This window comes from Anolis sagrei, chromosome 3 (genome assembly GCF_037176765.1).
Source record: "Anolis sagrei isolate rAnoSag1 chromosome 3, rAnoSag1.mat, whole genome shotgun sequence".
Lineage (NCBI taxonomy): Eukaryota > Metazoa > Chordata > Lepidosauria > Squamata > Dactyloidae > Anolis > Anolis sagrei.
The window spans coordinates 102523804-102543860 of NC_090023.1; the positions used below are offsets into that span (position 1 = coordinate 102523804).

The 20057-nt window shown below is 39.8% G+C and overlaps 1 protein-coding gene across 4 annotated transcripts in view; it reads right to left on the reverse strand.

Moving 5' to 3' along the window:
• Window positions 1–6258: 6258 nt before the first annotated feature.
• TSGA10 (testis specific 10) overlaps window positions 6259–20057 on the reverse strand; it is a 112543-nt gene continuing 98744 nt past the window's right edge. For all 4 annotated transcript variants that reach the window (XM_067466826.1, XM_067466827.1, XM_067466825.1 and 1 more), the window contains 3 exons: window positions 14296–14492; window positions 10162–10309; window positions 6259–8661 (listed from right to left, as the gene is read on the reverse strand). In XM_067466826.1, coding sequence (XP_067322927.1) covers window positions 8522–8661; window positions 10162–10309; window positions 14296–14492 — 485 coding nt within the window. In that variant the 3' untranslated portion in view covers window positions 6259–8521. The remainder of the gene's footprint in view (window positions 8662–10161; window positions 10310–14295; window positions 14493–20057) is intronic.

A 20057-nucleotide genomic window follows, 5' to 3' on the forward strand; every position in this document is an offset into this window, starting at 1 on the left:
AAGTCCCCAGTGTCAAGACCTTGCGTCTAACAGCAACCAGACGCAGAGCCTTCACAGCAGTGGCACCATCACTCTGGAATACTCTGCCACCTGAAGTCTGTGCCTTGCGGGACTTACCAGCTTTCCGCAGGGCATGTAAGACATACCTGTTTTGACAGGCTTTTAATGTTTGATAGTGTTGTTTTTAAATTGTTTTAAATTGCTTTTAAATTTTGTTAGATTTTAGCTAGTCTTGTAAGCCGCTCCGAGTCCCAGGGGAGTGGCGGCATATAAGTTTAAATAAATAAATAAATAAATAATTGATATACAGTGGTAGCTTCCCCCTATCTGTCCTTGTGTGTGTGATGGTGTGTATGTCCCTCATGGCCTCATCTTGGGCCAAACCTTGTGTCCTTCCATCCCTCCATCTTTGTTGTTGCAATGAACCTATTACAAAGGTTCAGAAAATATACTGTTTTGGATTGTTTGGTCTAGAGCACATCATTCATTCTATAGCCACTGACCATTCTGACTGGGAAGTCTAGGAGTTATAGTCTAAAAATGACTTCTGAAAGTTCTACCTATTTCAACATCATCTAATGGAGTAAAGAGGATCAGATCTAGTGATGGAGTGGTTTGAGCATTGGACCCTGATACTGGAAACCAGTATCTCTTTTGAATCTCTGCTTGACTGTTGAAACCCACTTAGTGACCTTGAGGAACACACACTTTCTCAGAGAAAGGCAAAGGTAACTCACCATTTAACAGATTTTGCCAGAAAAACACTGTGATGTGGGTGCCTTAGAGTCACCATGGGCTCACTGGCTATTTTCTATTAATGTGCATGCCCAGTTACTTTGTTTAAGGTGCTATTTATTGTTGTTTAAAGAAAAGTATTACTATGGAGACATCGGTTTGAGCCAGGATATCTTCACTGGTGGAAATATTCCTAGATCCCCAAGGATTTACCAATAATGTCATTGTTCTGTTTCCTGACGAGGTTGAACATAATTCCTGAATAGAATAGATGGCCTTTCCAGTTTCCCTAGCCTTCCTTTTACACCGATGGCACACAGATGGCAAACATTCGAGCAGGCACTTGTCTCTTTTAATTCTCTGTATGGCACTTTGTTTAAGTGCAATACAAAGAAAAAATATCCGATGTTATTTTGCTTTGAATGATCTGAAATCCTTTTCAGATTAATGGTTCCTGTGTTTTCTCTCACTCCCATTTATCTTGAGGGAATTTTCTAAAGTGCACTACTGCCTTTGAAATTCAGACAGGCATAAGTAAGTGATAATACTTGATGATAAATCTTCCAACCCCATAATTCAGCTGGTTGCTGAATTCTTAATGGCATACTATGTTATCATAAATAGTTTGGCACCAGTGTGATTTTTGTAACCAAATGGGACAGCAATCATTAAAATGCTAAATATACAGCCCACAATATATGATTGCTAAAAATTTCTGCCGGAAAATAAAAGAAGCATTCATCATATAAGGACAGTCAGTTTAACACGTTTAACAGGAATTCCTCCTTTTCCAGAAAGTGCCAACACACACACAAGAGAAAGAGTAAATCAAGATATTTACTTTCCCTGTTTGCTTTGCCCCTGAAGAAATTTTCCATTGACCATCCTGAGGAACTACTTCTTTGGCTCCTGATAAATAGGGCAATGTTTTCCTGGATGACCTCCATTTAACCGCGGAGTAACTCACAGATAGGTGTTCTTAGATCAGAGCCAAGGTACACAGGGAGATGGAAACTTCAGGCAAGATGTAAACCATGAAAGGTCCTTCACCAAAGGAGATTGTACAACGGCCTTCGGATAACATTTAATATGTTATGATAGTTGCATAATAGAGAAAGGCAGAAAAACAGGCAGTTTATTTAAAACACTAACAGAACATTTATTGAGCAGAAAGTAAACAATGGAACATTCATATAGCATTGAATCTGACATGTTTCTGTCCACCTCTGATTAGCAAAAATCTCTGAGTGTAAATATGTAGGGAAGGCTTCTATACTGCTAAGGCTGTAGTACTTTATTTCCTTATTTATTTATTTACAGTATTTGTTTCCCACCTTTCTCAGCCTGAAGGCAACTCAAGGCAGTTCACAGTCAGTAACAGTTTAAATCATTTAGCATATAATATAAAAACCATACAAAGCCAATAAAAACATAAATCATCAGTGACTCCTCACTAAATTCATTTTCCAGTTGCATCGTCAAGTCGTTCCGTAGTTCCATAGTCACCTGTTATGCTGCATTTGCGAAAGCTTGCTTGAACAGCCAGGTTTTGACTTTTTAATGAAATGTCAGGAGAGAGGGGACCAATTTAATATTCCTAGGGAGGGCGTCCCACAGCCGAGGGGGCACCACTGAGAATGCCCCATCTCTCGTCCCCGCCATACGCACCTGCAAAGAGGGTGGGACCAAGAGCAGGGCCTCCCCAGACGATCTTAGAGTCCTAGATAGTTTATAAGGAGAGTTACGTTCGGACAGGTAAGCTGGGCCAGAACTGTTCAGGGCTTTATAGGCTAAAGCCAGCACTTTGAATTGTGCCTGGTAGCAAACTGGCAGCCAGTGGAGCTGGCGCAACAGAGGAGTTGTATGCTCCCTGAGTGCTGCTCCCGTTAGCAAACTGGCTGCCACCTGCTGAATCATTTGAAGCTTCTGAATAAACCTGTCAACACAGGGAGTACGATGCTGACCTGCTTCGAAGCAGCATGGGAAATGTAGTGGTCGTACTCAAGTTTCCATCTTAATTTTGTTGGAAATGTAACAGTGCTTGGCATTGAAGAGTGAAGAATGCCTCACTGTGGACAGTAGTCATAAGATTAGACACTTTATAGGACCTGAAGTTTCCCTCCTTTAGGTCTACATATCTTGACCTCTCTCTGATATAAACGTATATTCTTATAGATGTTTCTTGACCTCATCTTCCCATAAGTCCTATTTCAACCTTTAAATATGTAGCTAGGTTAGATCAGCACCCTGAGTAGGAGTCAGAATGGAGTCCTTACAATAAAGCTTAGACTTGTTCTCCAAGCCATCTGTGTCTTTGCTCCTTAAATCAAGATATCTAACAGCTGCATGCACTCTAACAATTTATGGTTGTATTTTGCTCTCAAAATTTTAACTTGTCATACTATTCAATATCAGTAAATTCCTTGTTTTAAAAAGGATGCCACTGAGGATACACCAAAACTTAATTGTACAGCAGTATAATCAAATCATGGGCCCAAATACTTCCAAAACACCAGATCCCATCTGATCAGAAAATCATAAAGTTGGAAGAGATCATAAGGGCCACCAAATCCAAACCCCTACTTTACATTAATACACAAAACACTTGTGACAAATGGCGATCATCTACACTTCCACACTTCAAGGCAGCGTATTCCACTGTTGAACAGCTCTGACATTATTCCTAATGCTTAGCTGGAATATCTTTTCCTGTCAAGAATCTATTGTTCTGTGGAAAATAAGCTTCCTCCCTCCACAATGTGACATCCTTTTAAATATTTAAACATGGCTATCATAACCCCTCCTCCTTCTTTTCTCCAAGCTAAACATATCCAGCTCCCTCAAAGGGTTTGGCCTCCAAAACTTTGATCACTTTGGTCATCCTTCTCTGAACATTTTTCGCCTTGTCAATATCCTTCTCTTATTGTGATGCCCAGAACTGGACACAGTATTCTAGGTGATATCTGTCCAAAGCAGACTTCAATCTAAACACTATGCTCTTATTGTTGCAGCTGAAAATCCCATTGGCTTTTCAACTTCTGCATCACACTGTTGTCTCATGATCTTGAAAGTTAAGCCAGGTCAGCTCTGAGTAATACAGGTACTGTAGACTATATTTAGAGGAAGGAACTGGCAAAACTACCTCTGATGATTCCTTGCCTAAGAAACCCCCATGAAATTAATGGGATTCCCATAAGTTGACAGGCTATCCACATGGCATGCTATGTCTAATGCAATGGTATCAAATCTGTGACCCTCCAGATGTTTTGGACTTCAGCTCCCAAAATGTCTGACTATTGGACACACTGGTTGGGGCTTCTGGGAGTTGATGGCCCAATCATCTGGAGGGCCAGCATCTTTGAAATGGATACTTTTACTTAAGGGTTCGTCGAACATGCAGAATGCCAGGTGCAAATTTTCTTCCATTTCTCAGTGTTTACACAAATGCATGTGTTATTGGGCTCAGCGAACTTCTTGCAGGTATGTTTGCATAGGTTGTGCCTCATGATTTTGTTCTCCTGAAATGAGGCCCATTTTAAAATCCTTGTGTGCAGAATCTGCACAGGCAAAAAGCATGCTAAGATGACCCAAAGTGGTAATCCCCTTATAGCAACTTGCTGCTCGTTTTGCACAAAAGAATTCTCAAATCCAGAATTATCCTACATACATTTTGTAAACTAAGGGTTTGCTCCAGGTTTTTTTTACTCTTACACAGATGAATGATCTCTGCTCTTGCCTCCATTTGATGGTGTGTGTATCCCTTCCTCCTTTCAGAGATCACCACATTCATCCCATTTGTGTTGCACTTACAAGGGAGAGTAAGGGGTTGTTGTAGCGAAAGTACTTAAATAATTCCTTAAAACATAGCAAAGGGAACATCAGTTAGATATTTTTGAGAGATTGCCACCATTTTAGGTGCCATGACTGAAAAGGCCATGTATACAGTAAAGATGTAGAGAATATGTATATGTAGGTATCTGCATTGATGGTCAGCAAACTATGAATCATGGGAAGTATTCACCACCACCCCCAAGCCAGCTATCGTAGTTACTGGCACTCAACAACGGATAACAAAAAATCAGCAGAAATGCCCCAGAAATCAGAGGTTTTATACAAAAATGGTGCAGCACCTAATTATCCCAACAGAAAGTGGATGTCTTCTCACATGTCCCTCCAACATCAGCATGTGTTATTGAACTTATTTATTAAACTTACTTAGGCCATCCCTTGTCTGAGTATGATGGCCTTCCAAGTGTAGTGTCTTAGAGGTGTAGGTGACTGTGGAGCCCTATTCTTCATCCGCATGTTCTTCTACAGTGAAGACATTGATTTGCAGGTGGAAGGTGGAAGGTGGTCCTGTTCAGGGTTTGTTTGATGCACCTTCCTCTTGGCACATTTCTCCATTTTGCACTCCATTTGTGCCTCCACAACACTGCTAGTCACAGCTGACCTCCAGTTAGAGTGATCAAGGGCCAGGGCTTCCCAGTTCTTGGTGTCTATGCCACAGTTTTTAAGGTCAGCTTTAAAGCCATCTTTAAATCTCTTTTCCTGTTGTCCAACATTCCATTGTCTGTTCTTATAGTAACTGCTTTGGTAGATGGTATTCGGGCATTTGGACATTGTGCCACTCCAGCAGAGTTGATGGCATAGAGTTGATTGCTTCAGTGCTGACATTTGTCTGCCTGGCTTCCCAAGAGATTTCCATGATTTTTTGGAGGCAATGCTGATGGAATCTTTCCAGGAGTTCAGTGTGATGTCTGTAGATAGTCCTCGTGTCACAGGTATATAACAGGGTTAGGAGGACAATAGCTTTATAAACAAGCACCTTGGTCTCCCTACGGATGTCCTGATCCTCAAACACTCTCTGCTTCATTCGGAAAATTGTTGCACTTGCAGAGCTCAGGCAGTGTTGTACTTCGGTGTCAATGTTGACTTTTGTGGACATTTGTAAGACTGTGCAATCTGTGGTAGATTCACAGATTTCACTGGGCAACTTTTTTAAGTTGCCCAGTGCTGATTTAAATGAACAAAAGGTCAACATCTGCTTTGTAAACAAAAAGACAGTATCAAAAGATGAGCAGCTCATTTTAGAGCAGCAACCATTTCCACAGCTGTCTTCAACAACTGATTAAAAACATATATGTCCCACCTTCCCATGAAGCCACACTCAAGCCAGCAGAGGGAACGTGGCAGCAGCTAGCCTGGAATAGAAACAGAGCCCAACTGACAATGTCTGGATCTCTCTTCTCTGAGAAAGTTAAGTGGTGGGAGGATTGTATTTCTTGCCAGAGGCATCACATAGGAGCCAAGCTTGGTCACAGAACGTTTCCTTGTAAAAATATTAGGAGAGACAAACCCAATTAGAGCAAGCAAACCCTTAGCCTTCAGTCTCAAGTAATATGCCCATGTAAATATATGCTGGATAGAAGCCCAGATTTAAATTAAGTATATATTACAGCCAATGTAAGTTTTACATTTACATAATGTACCCAATGTTAACACATTACACAGTCAGACATGTCCTTGCAAGGAATTCTAGACTTAGATGGTTTATTACAATTCCTTATACAGTACATAGGATACAACACTGAAAATAATTGAGACAGTTAAAACTTCATATCTAAACACAAGTATGAGAGGTTAGGTAATGTGCCCTATGTAACCTTGTAGGATTTATTACCAAGTAAACATGACTTTCCTATGCAGGATTAAAGAGATGGAAGCTAGGATTAAATAAGATAGCATTATATGAAGCAAAATGGCCATGGGGCAAGTATGAAATCTAGAAAGCATTTATGATATTGTTTTAAAACCATAAAGCACAATGAAATGTACATAGTATAGATCCATTTAGAATCAGTGGTGCTCTCAGTTCAATTTTTGTTTTGTGCTTTACTCCATATTAGAGTTAATATGTATCTGTTACCCACAGAAACTATTTCTAAATATCCGCTACTATCTCTTCCCATTTTTATCTTAAACTGAAACCAAAGGAAGACGCCATGGTTTCCACATCTGCTGACTCTTCCTGTCCCTTTACCTGTTGACCACCTTGCTAGATGTAACGTTCTGGATCTTTTAAAGGTTTGTAGACTCTTTTGCAACACTTTGGTTAAATTAATAAAGTTATTGCCCTCGTATGAATGGTTTTGGATCTTTTCTCCCCATGAGGGCCAACAAGACTACTTTTGCCAAGTCCTTCAATGTATACTGAATAGTCATGTGCATTCGGAAATTACCTTGATCCGTTTCATGTTCCCGCTTTTGGCGCCCCCCCCCCCCCCCCGATCCTTTTTCATCTGAGCCTCCTGAAATTCTGAGGTCAGATATGTGTTTTTCGTTTATGGGGCCAAAATATCAATTTTCTTTTGGCCCATTATTGGGGTGGGGGTGGGATTTCACCCGTTGGCCTAACGTGCCTGGGCCTATAAGTGCAGGCTTTGGGCCTATGCACCCAGGTCACGCAGAGCCTGCAGCCGAGTGCCAGTGCTTACTCCGCGCTTGGCAGCAGGCCCTGCCAGGTCTCACACAATTGATCCAAAAAGGAGGCCTGTCTGCCTTTCGTATCAATTGCATTTCCATTTCAGGAGGGGCCTTTCCGAAATGGAATCACAAATGAAATGAATGGGACAAATTTCGGGCCCATGACTAATACTGAAGGTGAACAACATGTCACTTCTTTCTCTGTCAGATAAAACCTGCAAGAGTCACTTTTTAAACTTGGATATAGCAAGCCGATAAATGCCCACTTCTTTCCTTTTGCCTTTACAGGAAATGGATTGTCTGTTCCATTTGACCCTGAATGCAGTCAAAATGTATTTATTTATGGACTCTGACAGGCTCAACAGTGCACTTAGGGAAGGAAGCAATGCCAACCAATTTTCTCTCTAATTTTCTGCTGCAATATTATATCCATGAAATTGGACAAATGACAATCTTTATAACTGGGTATAACCGCTGGCAGGCTATTAAGGCTGTCCTTCCGTATTATGGATGTTGACAAGTTTCCCAGCAGAAAAAGAGGTCAGCATGAACCCAGGTTTATAAATTAGAAAAGGGCATGGCTAAACAAAACCCTCGTCCTAAATGGTATTCTAATTCTTGGCATGGATACAGAGGAAATTGTCAACTCATAAGATTATAGATCATGAGGGTGTTCAGATGGTACGGCTAGATTAAGAGAGCGTTCCCACCTCCAACCCTCATTGCCTAATCTAGAAGGGAACCAAACATAACAGAATATCCCTGTGATACAGTCCAAGTGAATGGAGTGTTTTCCAGTGCAAGTCCCTTTTCTTTCTTAATGTTGCGAAGGGGCAGTGGAAGGACTGCATGGAAGCTTCTTGTCTCCTTTTGAGCCCCTTGTGTGTTGACATTTATGTGGGGAGAAGGGGAATAGGAGTGGTGACCAAATAGACCACAACAGTCAGTGGCTGTCCAATCACTCCATCTCCATCCCTACCTTTAGTAGCAAAAAGCACTACCTGCTTTTAATTTTCCGTAAGCTCCACACCATAAGGGCACTTTGTTTTGCATATGCACGACATTAAGTACTTTTCTCAAAGACATGAGTAAATATCTGAAGCAGTTTTTGAGCACTGTCCTCACTGTTAGAGCAGGATAAACACACAAATGTATAACCAACATTTCATATACATTTCTTGAATGCATGATGTATTTGACGTGCCATAGTTTTAATGACAATTAACTGATCTATATCCATTCAGTTAACATAGTCTGATACATTTCCTTAAATAGCATTAACAACGGGTAGAAAGCTCTTGCTCTACTTTATCCTCTGCGGCATATCGCTCCAAGCTTGAGACTTCTTTTTTGCAAGTTCCATCCAGGAGGGTTGATCTGAATGACTGATTTTCTTCAGTGGCTTTGTGTCTTCTTTTTCAGTTGGCACTAGTGAAGACTGAACTGTACAGAAAAGAAAACAAAATCCCACTTACTTATTAGCAGTTTGGTGCTTAGTTGTAACCTTCAGGAATTGCATCCAATCAGGATTGATTTAACATTTTGTTAGCATCTTGAAGTAGACATAGTCTAATTGCAATAAAAACATTCTATCCAGGTTAAATAACTTACCAATAAACATTTAGAGTATACTGCAGAAGACTATTTTCCTATGAAGATTCTTCTGCAATATACCCAAACACTAAACTGAAAGTGTCCAATTCACCACATGCAATGCTTGTAGGGATCACAGCAGGTTAAACTGCTAGCTGCAAGAAATCTGCTGACCGGAGGGTTAGCAGTTCAAAGCCATGTGTCAGGGTGAGCTCCTGCTGTTAGCCCTAGCTTCTGCCAACCTAGCAGTTTAAAAGCATGCAATGTGAGTACGTCAATAGGTACTGCCTCGGTGGGAAGGTAAGAGGGTGCCCCATGCAGACATCTACATACAACAGGCTCCTCGTCATGGAAAAATGGAACAACAGCACACCCCCCCCCCATGGCCAGAGTTGAGCATTGACTCCAGACTCCGGAAGTGAAAGGGGAAGGCCTTTACTTTTTTCCTGTGTATTGCATGTTATTGTTGTTCACTGTATAAAAGGCATTGAATGTTTGCCTTATATTTGTGTATTGTAATCTGCTCTGAGTCCTTCTGGGGAGATAAAGCGGAATATAAATAAAGTGTATTATTATTATTATTATTATTATTATTATTATTATTGGTCTAAAGAAAATATCAGTAAATTTGGGGCTGTTTCATGTGAAACATAGAAGCAAATCTGGGACTCACATGGTGTCTCTGTATGATAGATACATACATTTGTAAAGATATATTTGTCATTAATGCAATAATGCAATTGAGCCCCCGGTGGTGCAGCGGGTTAAACCACTGAGCTGCTTAACTTGCTGTCTGAATGGTCAGCGGTTCGAATTTGAGGAGCAGTGCGAGCTCCTGCTGTCAGCCCCAGCTTCTGCCAACCTAGCAGTTCAAAAACATGCAAATGTGAATAGATCAATAGGTACTGCTTCTGCAGGAAGGTAACAGCACTCCATGCAGTCATGCTGGCCACATGACCTTGGAGGTGTCTACGGACAATGCCAGCTCTTCAGGTTAGAAATGGAGATGAGCATCACCCCTCCCCCTCCCCGAGTCGTACACAACTAGAGTTAATGTCAAGGGGAAACCTTTACCTTTATTTTAATAAGATATCATGATCACAATGCTGTTGAGAAATACCACCAACATGGCCCATAGTTTTAGGTGCATGCTTGAAAAACTATAAATAGAGGGCACTTCTAATTTCTGCAAACAGCTCACAAAAAAGTTAACAAACAGCAATATTCAGGTGAAAGGTGGAGAAATGCCCTGTTTTACGAACACTTCATAAAAACTGGAAATGTTGTCTCTGTGATGTGCAAACTACATAGCTTTGATCTGTGCAGTATTTTAAGTGCTTGTTTTCATACCAGGACTATGATGTGACAGCATGTTGGTTTTAGGCGAAAACTCTGGTGTCTCCAACTTTGTCTCTTTCTTCTGTTTTTCAGAGGAAACAGTTGGTGGAAAAGGTGAAAATGTGGTCCGGGTGTAATCTAGCTGTTGCCTCACTGCTTCCTAAATAAAAAAGGGAGAAAGAGAAAAGGCACAATTCACTAGGAAAGAGCACATCAACAGGGATTGAACAGTAGGCCTCCAGACACGGCTGCTCACTCAGCTGTGGGGAAAATCCCGTCACCTTCCTTGTTTGGGACTGTCATGCCATCTAAGCTGTGAACTTTAAGCTTTGTGGACTCTTAGATACGGTAAAGATTCTGGGGATTCTGAATTAGAAGCACTAGGAAGTCACATTTTACTGTAAAAATGCTTGTTCCTCTTTTGCTAATGAGGACAAGCACAAACCAAACTTGATAGTACACCACTGGACACTGGCCCTGAAGCAACCAGTCCCCGCTCTTCACAGTTATGAATGACGGGTGGCTGAATTTATCTTTTTAGCATTGCTTTGAAGCAAGCAACTTCAGGGGTCTTCAAGTCTATTTAGATCAGGGCTTCTTAAACTTCTTAAATCCAGGCGCCAAATGGGGTCCTCTTACTTAGTGTTTGAGTCTGTGAAAAATCTGGTAACAGTAAAAGGATTCTGAATGCCACCCATTTATGCAAATCTGTTAGCAACAATGTGCAATGTGTACAGTAGACTCTGCAGAAAAGGCTTCAGCTGCACTCCACAAAAGGGAAAACCAGATCTCATTCAAAAGGAACTTTTGGCATAGTTGCACATTTTAAAAAGGCTATAAAGGCCAGGATATGCGTGTATGTTTTACAGAGTTGATAGAATGCATAACTTTGTATAGAAGTAAAGTGCAGAAATATTTTTTTATGAGTAAAGTATGTAGGGAATCTGATCGAATGATTCCCCGCAAAGAAATGGTAGTCTTGTCATCTTATGCTGTATACTGTATATATCAGGCATGGGCCAACTTGGGCCCTCCAGGTGTTTTGGACTTCAACTCCCACAATTCCTATTAGCCTCAGGCCCCTTCCTTTTCCTTTTCCTTTTCCCTTTCTGCTTAAGTGGCTGAGGGGGGAAAGGAAAGGGCCTGAAGCTGTTAGGAACTGTGGGAGTTGAAGTCCAAAACACCTGGAGGGCTTAAGTTTTCCCAGGCCTGGTAGATATGAAGGTCCAATTCTGGATCCCAGAACTGGGAATGGCAGCAAACAGAGATTTTATGTCTTAGTCCATTTCTCAATATATTGAACACAATTTAATAAAGAGTTGAAGAAGTCAAATTCATCATCATGTGGCATATAAAACATGGCTTTACAGAAAAAAAGTTCTTAAAAATCTAGAATAATTCACAGTATGTCTTTGTGCTGTCAAATATTTGGTTATGTTTTCCGTGACTGACATATAACATGTATATTATTTATCACTTCTAATCTGCCTGATAAGTGATTAAAACACCCTGATGAGTGATTTTACTTGTTCTCTTTCCTGTAAAAAAAAAAAAAGAAAGATATTTGTGTACAAAGCAAATATTACATTTGGGGACTGAAGGCCTTTTCATTTAAGAGGCAGTTGAACACCTTGATTATTTCTGAGTCACACCTTAGTCAAACACAATTGATGGGCAAATGCTTTCAAATATTTATTAACATTGGAGATGTTTTAATGCATTTTAACTATGAATAACTTTGAATATGTTTTAATGGATTATAACTATGATTTTTTTCAATACTGTTGATATTTAATTTTGTTTTAATGTTTGCATATTTATATATTTTAAATTGTATGCTGATGCTTTTATGTTCAACCGCTTTGAGTCTCCTTTGGGAGAGATAAAGTGAGGTATAAATAACTATAATACTAAGAATTACAACAAGGTATTTTAGAAAGCAACAAAGTGTAAAGAACTCTGCATTAGATGGACTTTGTGGTGATTTCAGAATTGTCCAAGAACAGTATTATGACTTCTCATATTCATAAACAATAAATAGCCACATGGATCTGAATGAACATTTCGCTTTTAAATGACTGCCTTCTGCTTTCTGTTTTAAAATAGTAGCACTTAGGAGTGCTACCATTGTAAAACAGTATTCATGGGCTGCATAAATAAATATTTGTTAACAGATCCAGCCCTCCCATTAGGCAGAATGAGGAGACCTCAGCAGACAGCAGATTTTGGCTATCATAAGGAGGCAGCAAATTGCTAGTTATTTCATTTTGTATTGTTGTTTTGTTTAGTTTTTACTAATAGGGAAAGAGAGAGATGCTTGTAGGATGTTCAGTGTCAGGTAACAAAATAATTTGATTGGCTTTGAATACTATACAACTTGATCTGAAGGTTTCACTGTTGTTCTTCCTCAGGCAGCAAAATGTCCTGGGCCAACTCTGTTAGAAGAATGATGCCCCTTGCTCCCTAATGTTTTCATTGTATGAGTGGAATGGAGATGGAGGCAAGCACTACTTTCTTTTCATTTACTAATCTTTAAGGAAAAGAAAGGAAACCCCCTGCCAGCTCTATGAATGCGATTTTCCTGCTTCTTGGCAGGGGGTTGGACTGGATGGCCCACCAGGTCTCTTCTAACTCTATGATTCTAGATTCAACAGAGAGGCTAATAGCACATCTTCTGATACTCCTTTCACACTACACAGTTATAGCACTTTGTTATCACCTTAGCTGTGATGGTTTCATACGATAGAATCCTGGGATTTATAGTTTAGGGAAGGACTTTTAGAATTCTCTTTTGTGCCTCACCAGACCACAACTTCCAGGATGTTGTCATGTAGTTAAAGTGAAATTGCAGTGCTGTAACTGCACAATGTACATGGGCTTCATTAAAAACACTGGTAAGATTGTATTGTCGAAGGCTGTCATGGCTGGAATCACTGGGTTGCTGGACTGTATGGCCATGTTCCAGAAGCATTCTCTCCTGACATTTCACCTGCATCTATGGCAGGGATCCTCAGAGGTTGTGAGATCTGTTGGAAACTAGGAAAATGGGGTTCATTGAAATCCACAACAGAAAGGAAGAAACCATGAAAATGAACAAAATCTGGCTACCAGTATTTTAAAAAACCTCTAAAATCATAACTGTAAATAAAGAACAACATTCAAAATTAGGGAATTCCAGACAAGAAACAATCGGGGACAGCTAATCACCTCTCAACAAAGGATTCCCCCAGGCAGTAACAAGTCACACCTTGAAAACTGCTAGGCTATTAAATGCTAATCGAGGTGGTAAATTGAAACATTCACACTTACCTCCAACAGACAAGAGTTCTTTCTCCTATCCTGACATTCCAGATATATAAACCCAATTTTCCCAGTTTCCGACAGACCTCACAACCTCTGAGGATGCATGCCATAGATGAAATGTCAGGAGAGAATGCTTCTGGAACATGGCCAGACAGCCTGAAAAACTTATAGCAACCCACTGGTAAGATTTTTTGCCATGAAAATGGTAAAAATAAATCACCCCAGACTTCCTTTTCTCTTCAAAAGAGATACTTGGATGTAACTGTTGCAGTCGGTATGTGCTCCAGTTTTGCAGAATGAAGAGGCAAGATGCCAAAGCACACCTATTGATGCAAAATACAAAACAAAACCCTGCATGGGTATTAAGGAAGGAAGAAAAGACATGGAAAAAGGTGCTTTCTTGAACCATAACTCTCCAAATCCTTCAGCTGTGTCTTTCAAGTGCCGCAAGAATGGCCGTCAGAGAGTAGCATAGCTGCCAGGATGGAAACTGACTCAAAAAGGGAGACTTGTCCCGATTCAAATTACAAGAATAAAAGTGGGTTGTCAACTCTCAGATTAACCTGGTCCTGCAATGTCTATACAAGGAGAATTGCAAAATGAATGGTGATCCAAGCTTGTGGAAATAAGGACAAGATAATGTGGAATTAAATAAATGAACAATAGCTTCTAAATACAGCAGTAATAGATATGTGCTGACACTGGCTGATTTCACAAAAGTAAGCTAATTAGATAACATGTGATTAATTAGAGATAACCTAGATATGATTAGTCAGAAGTAGGCTAAAGCAAAAAGTCCCAAGGCAATGTCATAAACAAATCAAGCACAATGTAATTGGTTACCTCCACTCCCTCATTCTCTTGAATTTGCCTCTCTGAATCTGTCTTCTCTTCCTGAACCACTGGTTTGTCTTCTTTGCTAAGCTCCTGTTCAATGGCCTTCTGCTTTTGTTTTGCTATAGAAATCCAGGCTGGCATGGTCTGGGTTTCAGTTGTTCTTGCAGCATTGACAAAAATCCCATGTGATGGTACACTTTTTTCTGTTGACAAAATATGGGAAGAAAGTTATTGGGAAATGGCTTTTCTCATTCTCAACAGATATTCAGCTGTAAAAACAACAAACATTGCCTTGTGAATCTCTCTACACACATAAGGAAAGTTTTAAAGGGCTATCCATACTATTGATGTATGATCCCACTTTAACTGCCATTCTATGGATTCCTAGAGTTTACAGCTTGGTGAGAGTTTTATAATTCTTTGCAGACAGATATTATATTCTTCAGGGAGAAGTCTAAAGACTACAGAAATTGGCATATTTACATTTAAAGTGTCATCAAACAGATATAGTTGTACACTGTGTTCACCCCAAATACTGAAAGGTTTTGCCAGAGTCTACAAGATTTACTAAGTTCAGAAATACAGAGATGGCAAAGGAGGAGTTAAAGAGATAAATCCTGAAACTTGAAAAATGTATGAGTTTTCTAGACTGTATAGCCATGTTCCAGAAGCATTCTCTCCTGACGTTTCACTCATATCAATGGCAGGCATCCTCAGTGGTGGTGAGGTCCAACAACACAATTTATTTTTTAGACTATATTTTCCCTTCACAAAATGGGAAGTGGGGCTGTGGAAATTGTCATCCCCCAAAATAGCTGTTTTATCATGAAAAGGCTATGTTTACAGAAAACCAGGTAAGTGAGATATCAGAGATGTTATCACTCTGTAACCCAAAATTTACCACAATGATGTAATGTACTAGCAACGTATGATGCAGACTCCTCTCAGAAACAGCTGGGAAACTTTCTGGATTCTTACTTAGCGATTGATTACTATTCTGTAAACTAGCTGTTAAGGCAAGCATGGGGGACTTTACATTCCAGAAAGCCCACTAAGAGATTATGGCAAAAGTAGTCCAAACACCTGAAGAGCCAAAGATTGACCACCAGTTTCTTAAGAACTGTGGTTCTGGATGCCACTATATCAAGTATATTATTATTATGGAGCAATGACCCATATAAACTTTACCCATGATATGAAAAATAGGGACTGCTCTCTAACTCTTCCACCCCATGCCCAAAATAGACTCTTCTCATGTACTGGTTTATATGATCCATGCCACTGTGGGGAGCCCAGCTGGAGACTGTGCTTGCAAACCAGGCACCAAGGGCATAAACTGAGAGAGAAACTGTGGATGGGATAGATATTTGGTTTTGTACACTATTGTGTTAACTTCATTAGGCAGATTTAGCTGACTTTTCTGTGGTTATCTGGAGATACAACCTGTTAAACTATAAGCACCACATTGCCAAAAACAAAGAGGTTAAATAGATTTAGTTAGTCTTTTCATTTCTTTTATTACTTTTGACATTTTAATTTCTTACTTTGTGGAAGTGGGTCCTTGCAATTGGCTGGGGTTTGGTTCCAGGACTCCCCATGGATACACAAATCTGTGGCTGCTCAAAACCCATTATATAGTGCAATGGCAACGTAAAATGGTGCCCCTTATATAAAATAGCAAAATCAAGGTTTGCTTTCGGGATTTTTAAAATATATATTTTCAGATACAGATATTTACATCCAATATTATCCAACTGCAGGTCCCCCAACAGAAATGATCTTCTGACATTCCTCTTGCAGAGACAGGAAAGATCTGCCATAATCAGAGTAAGCCTTTTTATTCTGAAAGCTATCAAGAAAAGGGCACATTTCCTGAAAGAAAAATCAGGAAAATAAGATTCTGACTGTAGATAGAAGGTCAGCTGCTGTCCTCTCCTTTTTTTGCCTTGTCTTTTACTCATGTTGTATTTTGAAATGGTCATATGACTGGTCAAATAAATAAACTATTATTATTATTATTTTCAAGCTATAGATGGTTGACTCCATGTACACAAAATCCATGGATACAGAGAGCTGACTGTACTTTAGCTTCTTTATGAATGAACTGATTTCACAATATGAAACTCACACGTCTTCTTCTTAGCGAAAGTTACACACAAACAAACTCTAAAAATATGTTCATATTCTCTTCTCCTCCTCTGAAGATAAAACTTTAATTATAGCCACAAAGAGGCTTAAAATAGGATTGAAACAGAGGCATGTCATAGGTGGAAAAAAAGGGTTTGCTTGCACCTTTGGAAAATAATCAATACAAGTCAAGAGGAAAGTCTGCAATTGAGACATGGAAGCCGACCTTGTCATGCTGCTCTAAGTTGACAGGCCATCACCTTGTTGCGGAAATAACAGGTAGACTGAAGGCACTGGGACTTTTAATTGGCAGGAAAACAGACTATGTTGTGAAAGGGCATATACAGCAAATACAGGAGGCTGTTATGTTATGAACACAAACTGGCTTGGCATATGTAAATTCTAGCAGTTGGCAACCACAGGGGTTTTCATCATAATATTATCAGTTTACCAGTGATACTGATCAAAAGTTTGGACCATCAGTAATTGGGAATCTATCTGAGAATCTAGGAATCAGTGAGATGTTGTTGGATTATGTGAAACATGTCATGTAGCATCAATTTTTGTAACTGTGCTATTGTGTTCCTATTAAAGGTAATTTTGTTGTCATTCTGTTTAGAATTGTTGCCAGAGCGCTTATCATTAAAGGAGTTGTTTTCTTTCTCCATAGGCACTGAATATTGGTTTGCATATTTTAATATTGAATATTTTTTTTATTGTCTTCAGTTCTTCTGTCCCATGGGGATGTAATCTATGCTTTCTTAATGACTCTTATGCCTGGCATATTATATTTTAATTGTTTATTAATAATCTGAATCTATTATATCATCATCATCATCCCCTACTTTATGATGAATGCATCAAAACTTTCCTTCCCAAACTAGCAGCAGGAGAAAAATAGTACAATTCAATAATTATCCAGTACCATAAGCCTCTTCCCTTATCTGTGCAAAGAGAATCAAAGTGTTAAAGGCAATTTGTCTCCTGTGAGAAACTAGCTTTACGTGGATTTCCTGTCTGATCACATTTCACACAGCAATATTTTATTGATTTTATTGCAGGGGATAGATTGGGAAGGAGTTTCCAGGAAAAAGGTTTCAGTGGAACTATATTACTTTCCCATTTAACTAACTTTTTATGATTTAAAAATATGGAAGTAGTTTTGAAAGAATAGAAGGGTTTTGAATAGTACAGTGATCAAGGACAGATAAAAAAAACCTTGCTTTTTTGGAAGCTCTGGGGAACTCCGTATGCAGACAGATGCCATTGCAGAGGGCCTGCTGGCTGTAGATGATCTACCTTGCTATCTTCTATGAGGCTACTTGCATGCCATAAAATAGGGGGAAGATGCTATAGGGGCGTCTACACTGGACTTGTTTTACAACAAGATAATAGCTAGAATAAATGCATTTCAGTGTCAGCTCATGAAACGAACACAACAAAAAGGGCTACATTTGTCATGCCTGCTTCTGAAGCGCCTCCAGCTAACAACTACTGCAGATGTTGCTGATCTAGCTAAACAAGCAATCTGCAGATTATAGGATCTGCAGCCTGCTATGGTAATACAATCACTGCCACCATCTTCTTGGGAAAAGGGCAATAGTTGAAGACTGCTGTTTTTGGACACAACCTGAAAAACAGCACACCCAGTTCTAAATAATTGCTCTATGCTGAATATCTCTTGAAGGTCAAGTTGACAGAAAGTTGGTCTCAGTCAAGGAGAAAATTGGTGTCTGCAGAGCCAGTGTGAAAAGCAAATGAACTCGGACAAAGGGCATAAGTATGTTCTCTATGCTGGCTTTTGGCTTTTTAAACTGGATCTCTTTCTGGATGGTTTCTGACAACTCCATGTTTACACACAGAGATCTATGACCATCATGGTTGGCTGGAAAGTGAGATAGTCAGCACCCTTGAAAGTCTGGGGGGAATGCAAGCCCAGATAGTGCAGGCTCCAGTGACTGCTTGTTATCTGTTTCTTCCTGTTTGTGAGCCTCATAGTAGGTCACCTTGAACAATTCCCATTTCCCAGTCATGTGGCACTCCACTGAACAGTTGTGACTCACTCTAAGCTATACAAGACACTGGAGAATGCACAAATCAGTCCTTGGTGCCAACTCTTCACAGAGCCTGCTTGCTGCTTCTCTCCATCACCAGCAAAATAGAAGTACTTAAAGTAATAAATGGTCTGTTCTATTTGGGACTTATCAGCAAGGCACTCTGTACACAAGATACCTTTATTGGCCTGAGCTAGGAAAGATGTTTCTTCATGACTGTAGTTCCTGCAAATACGAGTGGCAATATCAGCTTGGGAATATGGGGATACCATGAATGGGTTACACACTGTCAATCTAGTTTATTACTATGTTTTAATACCATGGAAAGCACTATCTGAAATGCTCTGCATCAAGCATAGATGCCCTCTGCACTATCACCACAAAAGGCAGAGAAAGAACAGAGTTTAGAGAGAGAGAGAGAGAGAGAGAAAGAGAGGGAGAGGGAAAGAGAGAGAGAGAGAGAGAGAGAGAGAGAGAGAGAGAGGTTGTATGGACTTCTTGTCAAGGACACTTTAGCTGTGGATTCCTGAATGGGCAAAGGGCCGACTAGATGCACCTTAGGGTGTCCTCCAGCCTTAGTTTCATCAGTCTATAGAAAGAATGTTGTATTTCTTAGTTCATATCTTATCTGGTTGTTTTGTTCTTGTTATTTGTCTGTTTCAGCTTTGAGTTATGGTAACCTTAACCTAGGATTTTCTTGGTAAAACGTGTTCAAAGGTGGTTTGCCATTGTTTTCCTCTGAGGGTGAAGATTGGCCCAAGGGCATCCAGTAAATTTCCATGCCTATGTGGATATTTAAACCAATACTCAAACTGCTACACTATGACAGCTAAGGTTACCTTTAAATAAAAATATATGCTTTAGGCTCAGGTTTCTGGAGTTTGTAGAACATTTTAGTTGTACAATTCAGTTAATGTTGGCTTTTAATAAAGGGTAGGCAAAGTGTGATCCTCCCAGATGTTCCTGGACTGCAGCTTTCAGCACTTCTTGCCACAGGCTGTTCTCTGCCCAACCCTGCACTTCATATTCAAAAATAGCTGCTTTGGAATAAGTAAGACATAGTGTAAAAACAGAAAAGGAAATAAATGAACACATAAACATTGAAATGGCAAAGCTATACAAAATGGTGCCATTGTTTGATCCATATTTGTTGATCTGTATTTTATCCTCGTGGATGAACTACTGAATGTCATGTTGCTAAATAATTTGGAGGGACTTATTTTTGGCCACATTTGATGAGACGCTGAGGCCAGACTATTCATGATTATTCTTTTGCAAATGAATGTGGTCATATGGTGCTCTAACAGAGGGGAAGGCAAATCCCTCAGTTTTAGATCATAATTAGGAAATGGGGTTTAAAAATAAAATGGCTAACACAGAATCATAGAACCACAGAGTTAGGAGAGACCTCATGGGCCATCCAGTCCAACCCCCTGCCAAGAAGCAGGAGAACTGTATTCAAAGGACCCCTGACAGATGGCCATCCAGCCTCTGCTTAAAAGTATCCAAAGAAGGAATCTCCACCACACACATGATGGCACTGGTACACATCCCTGAATAAGAAAATAGGCATACCCACACCCACAA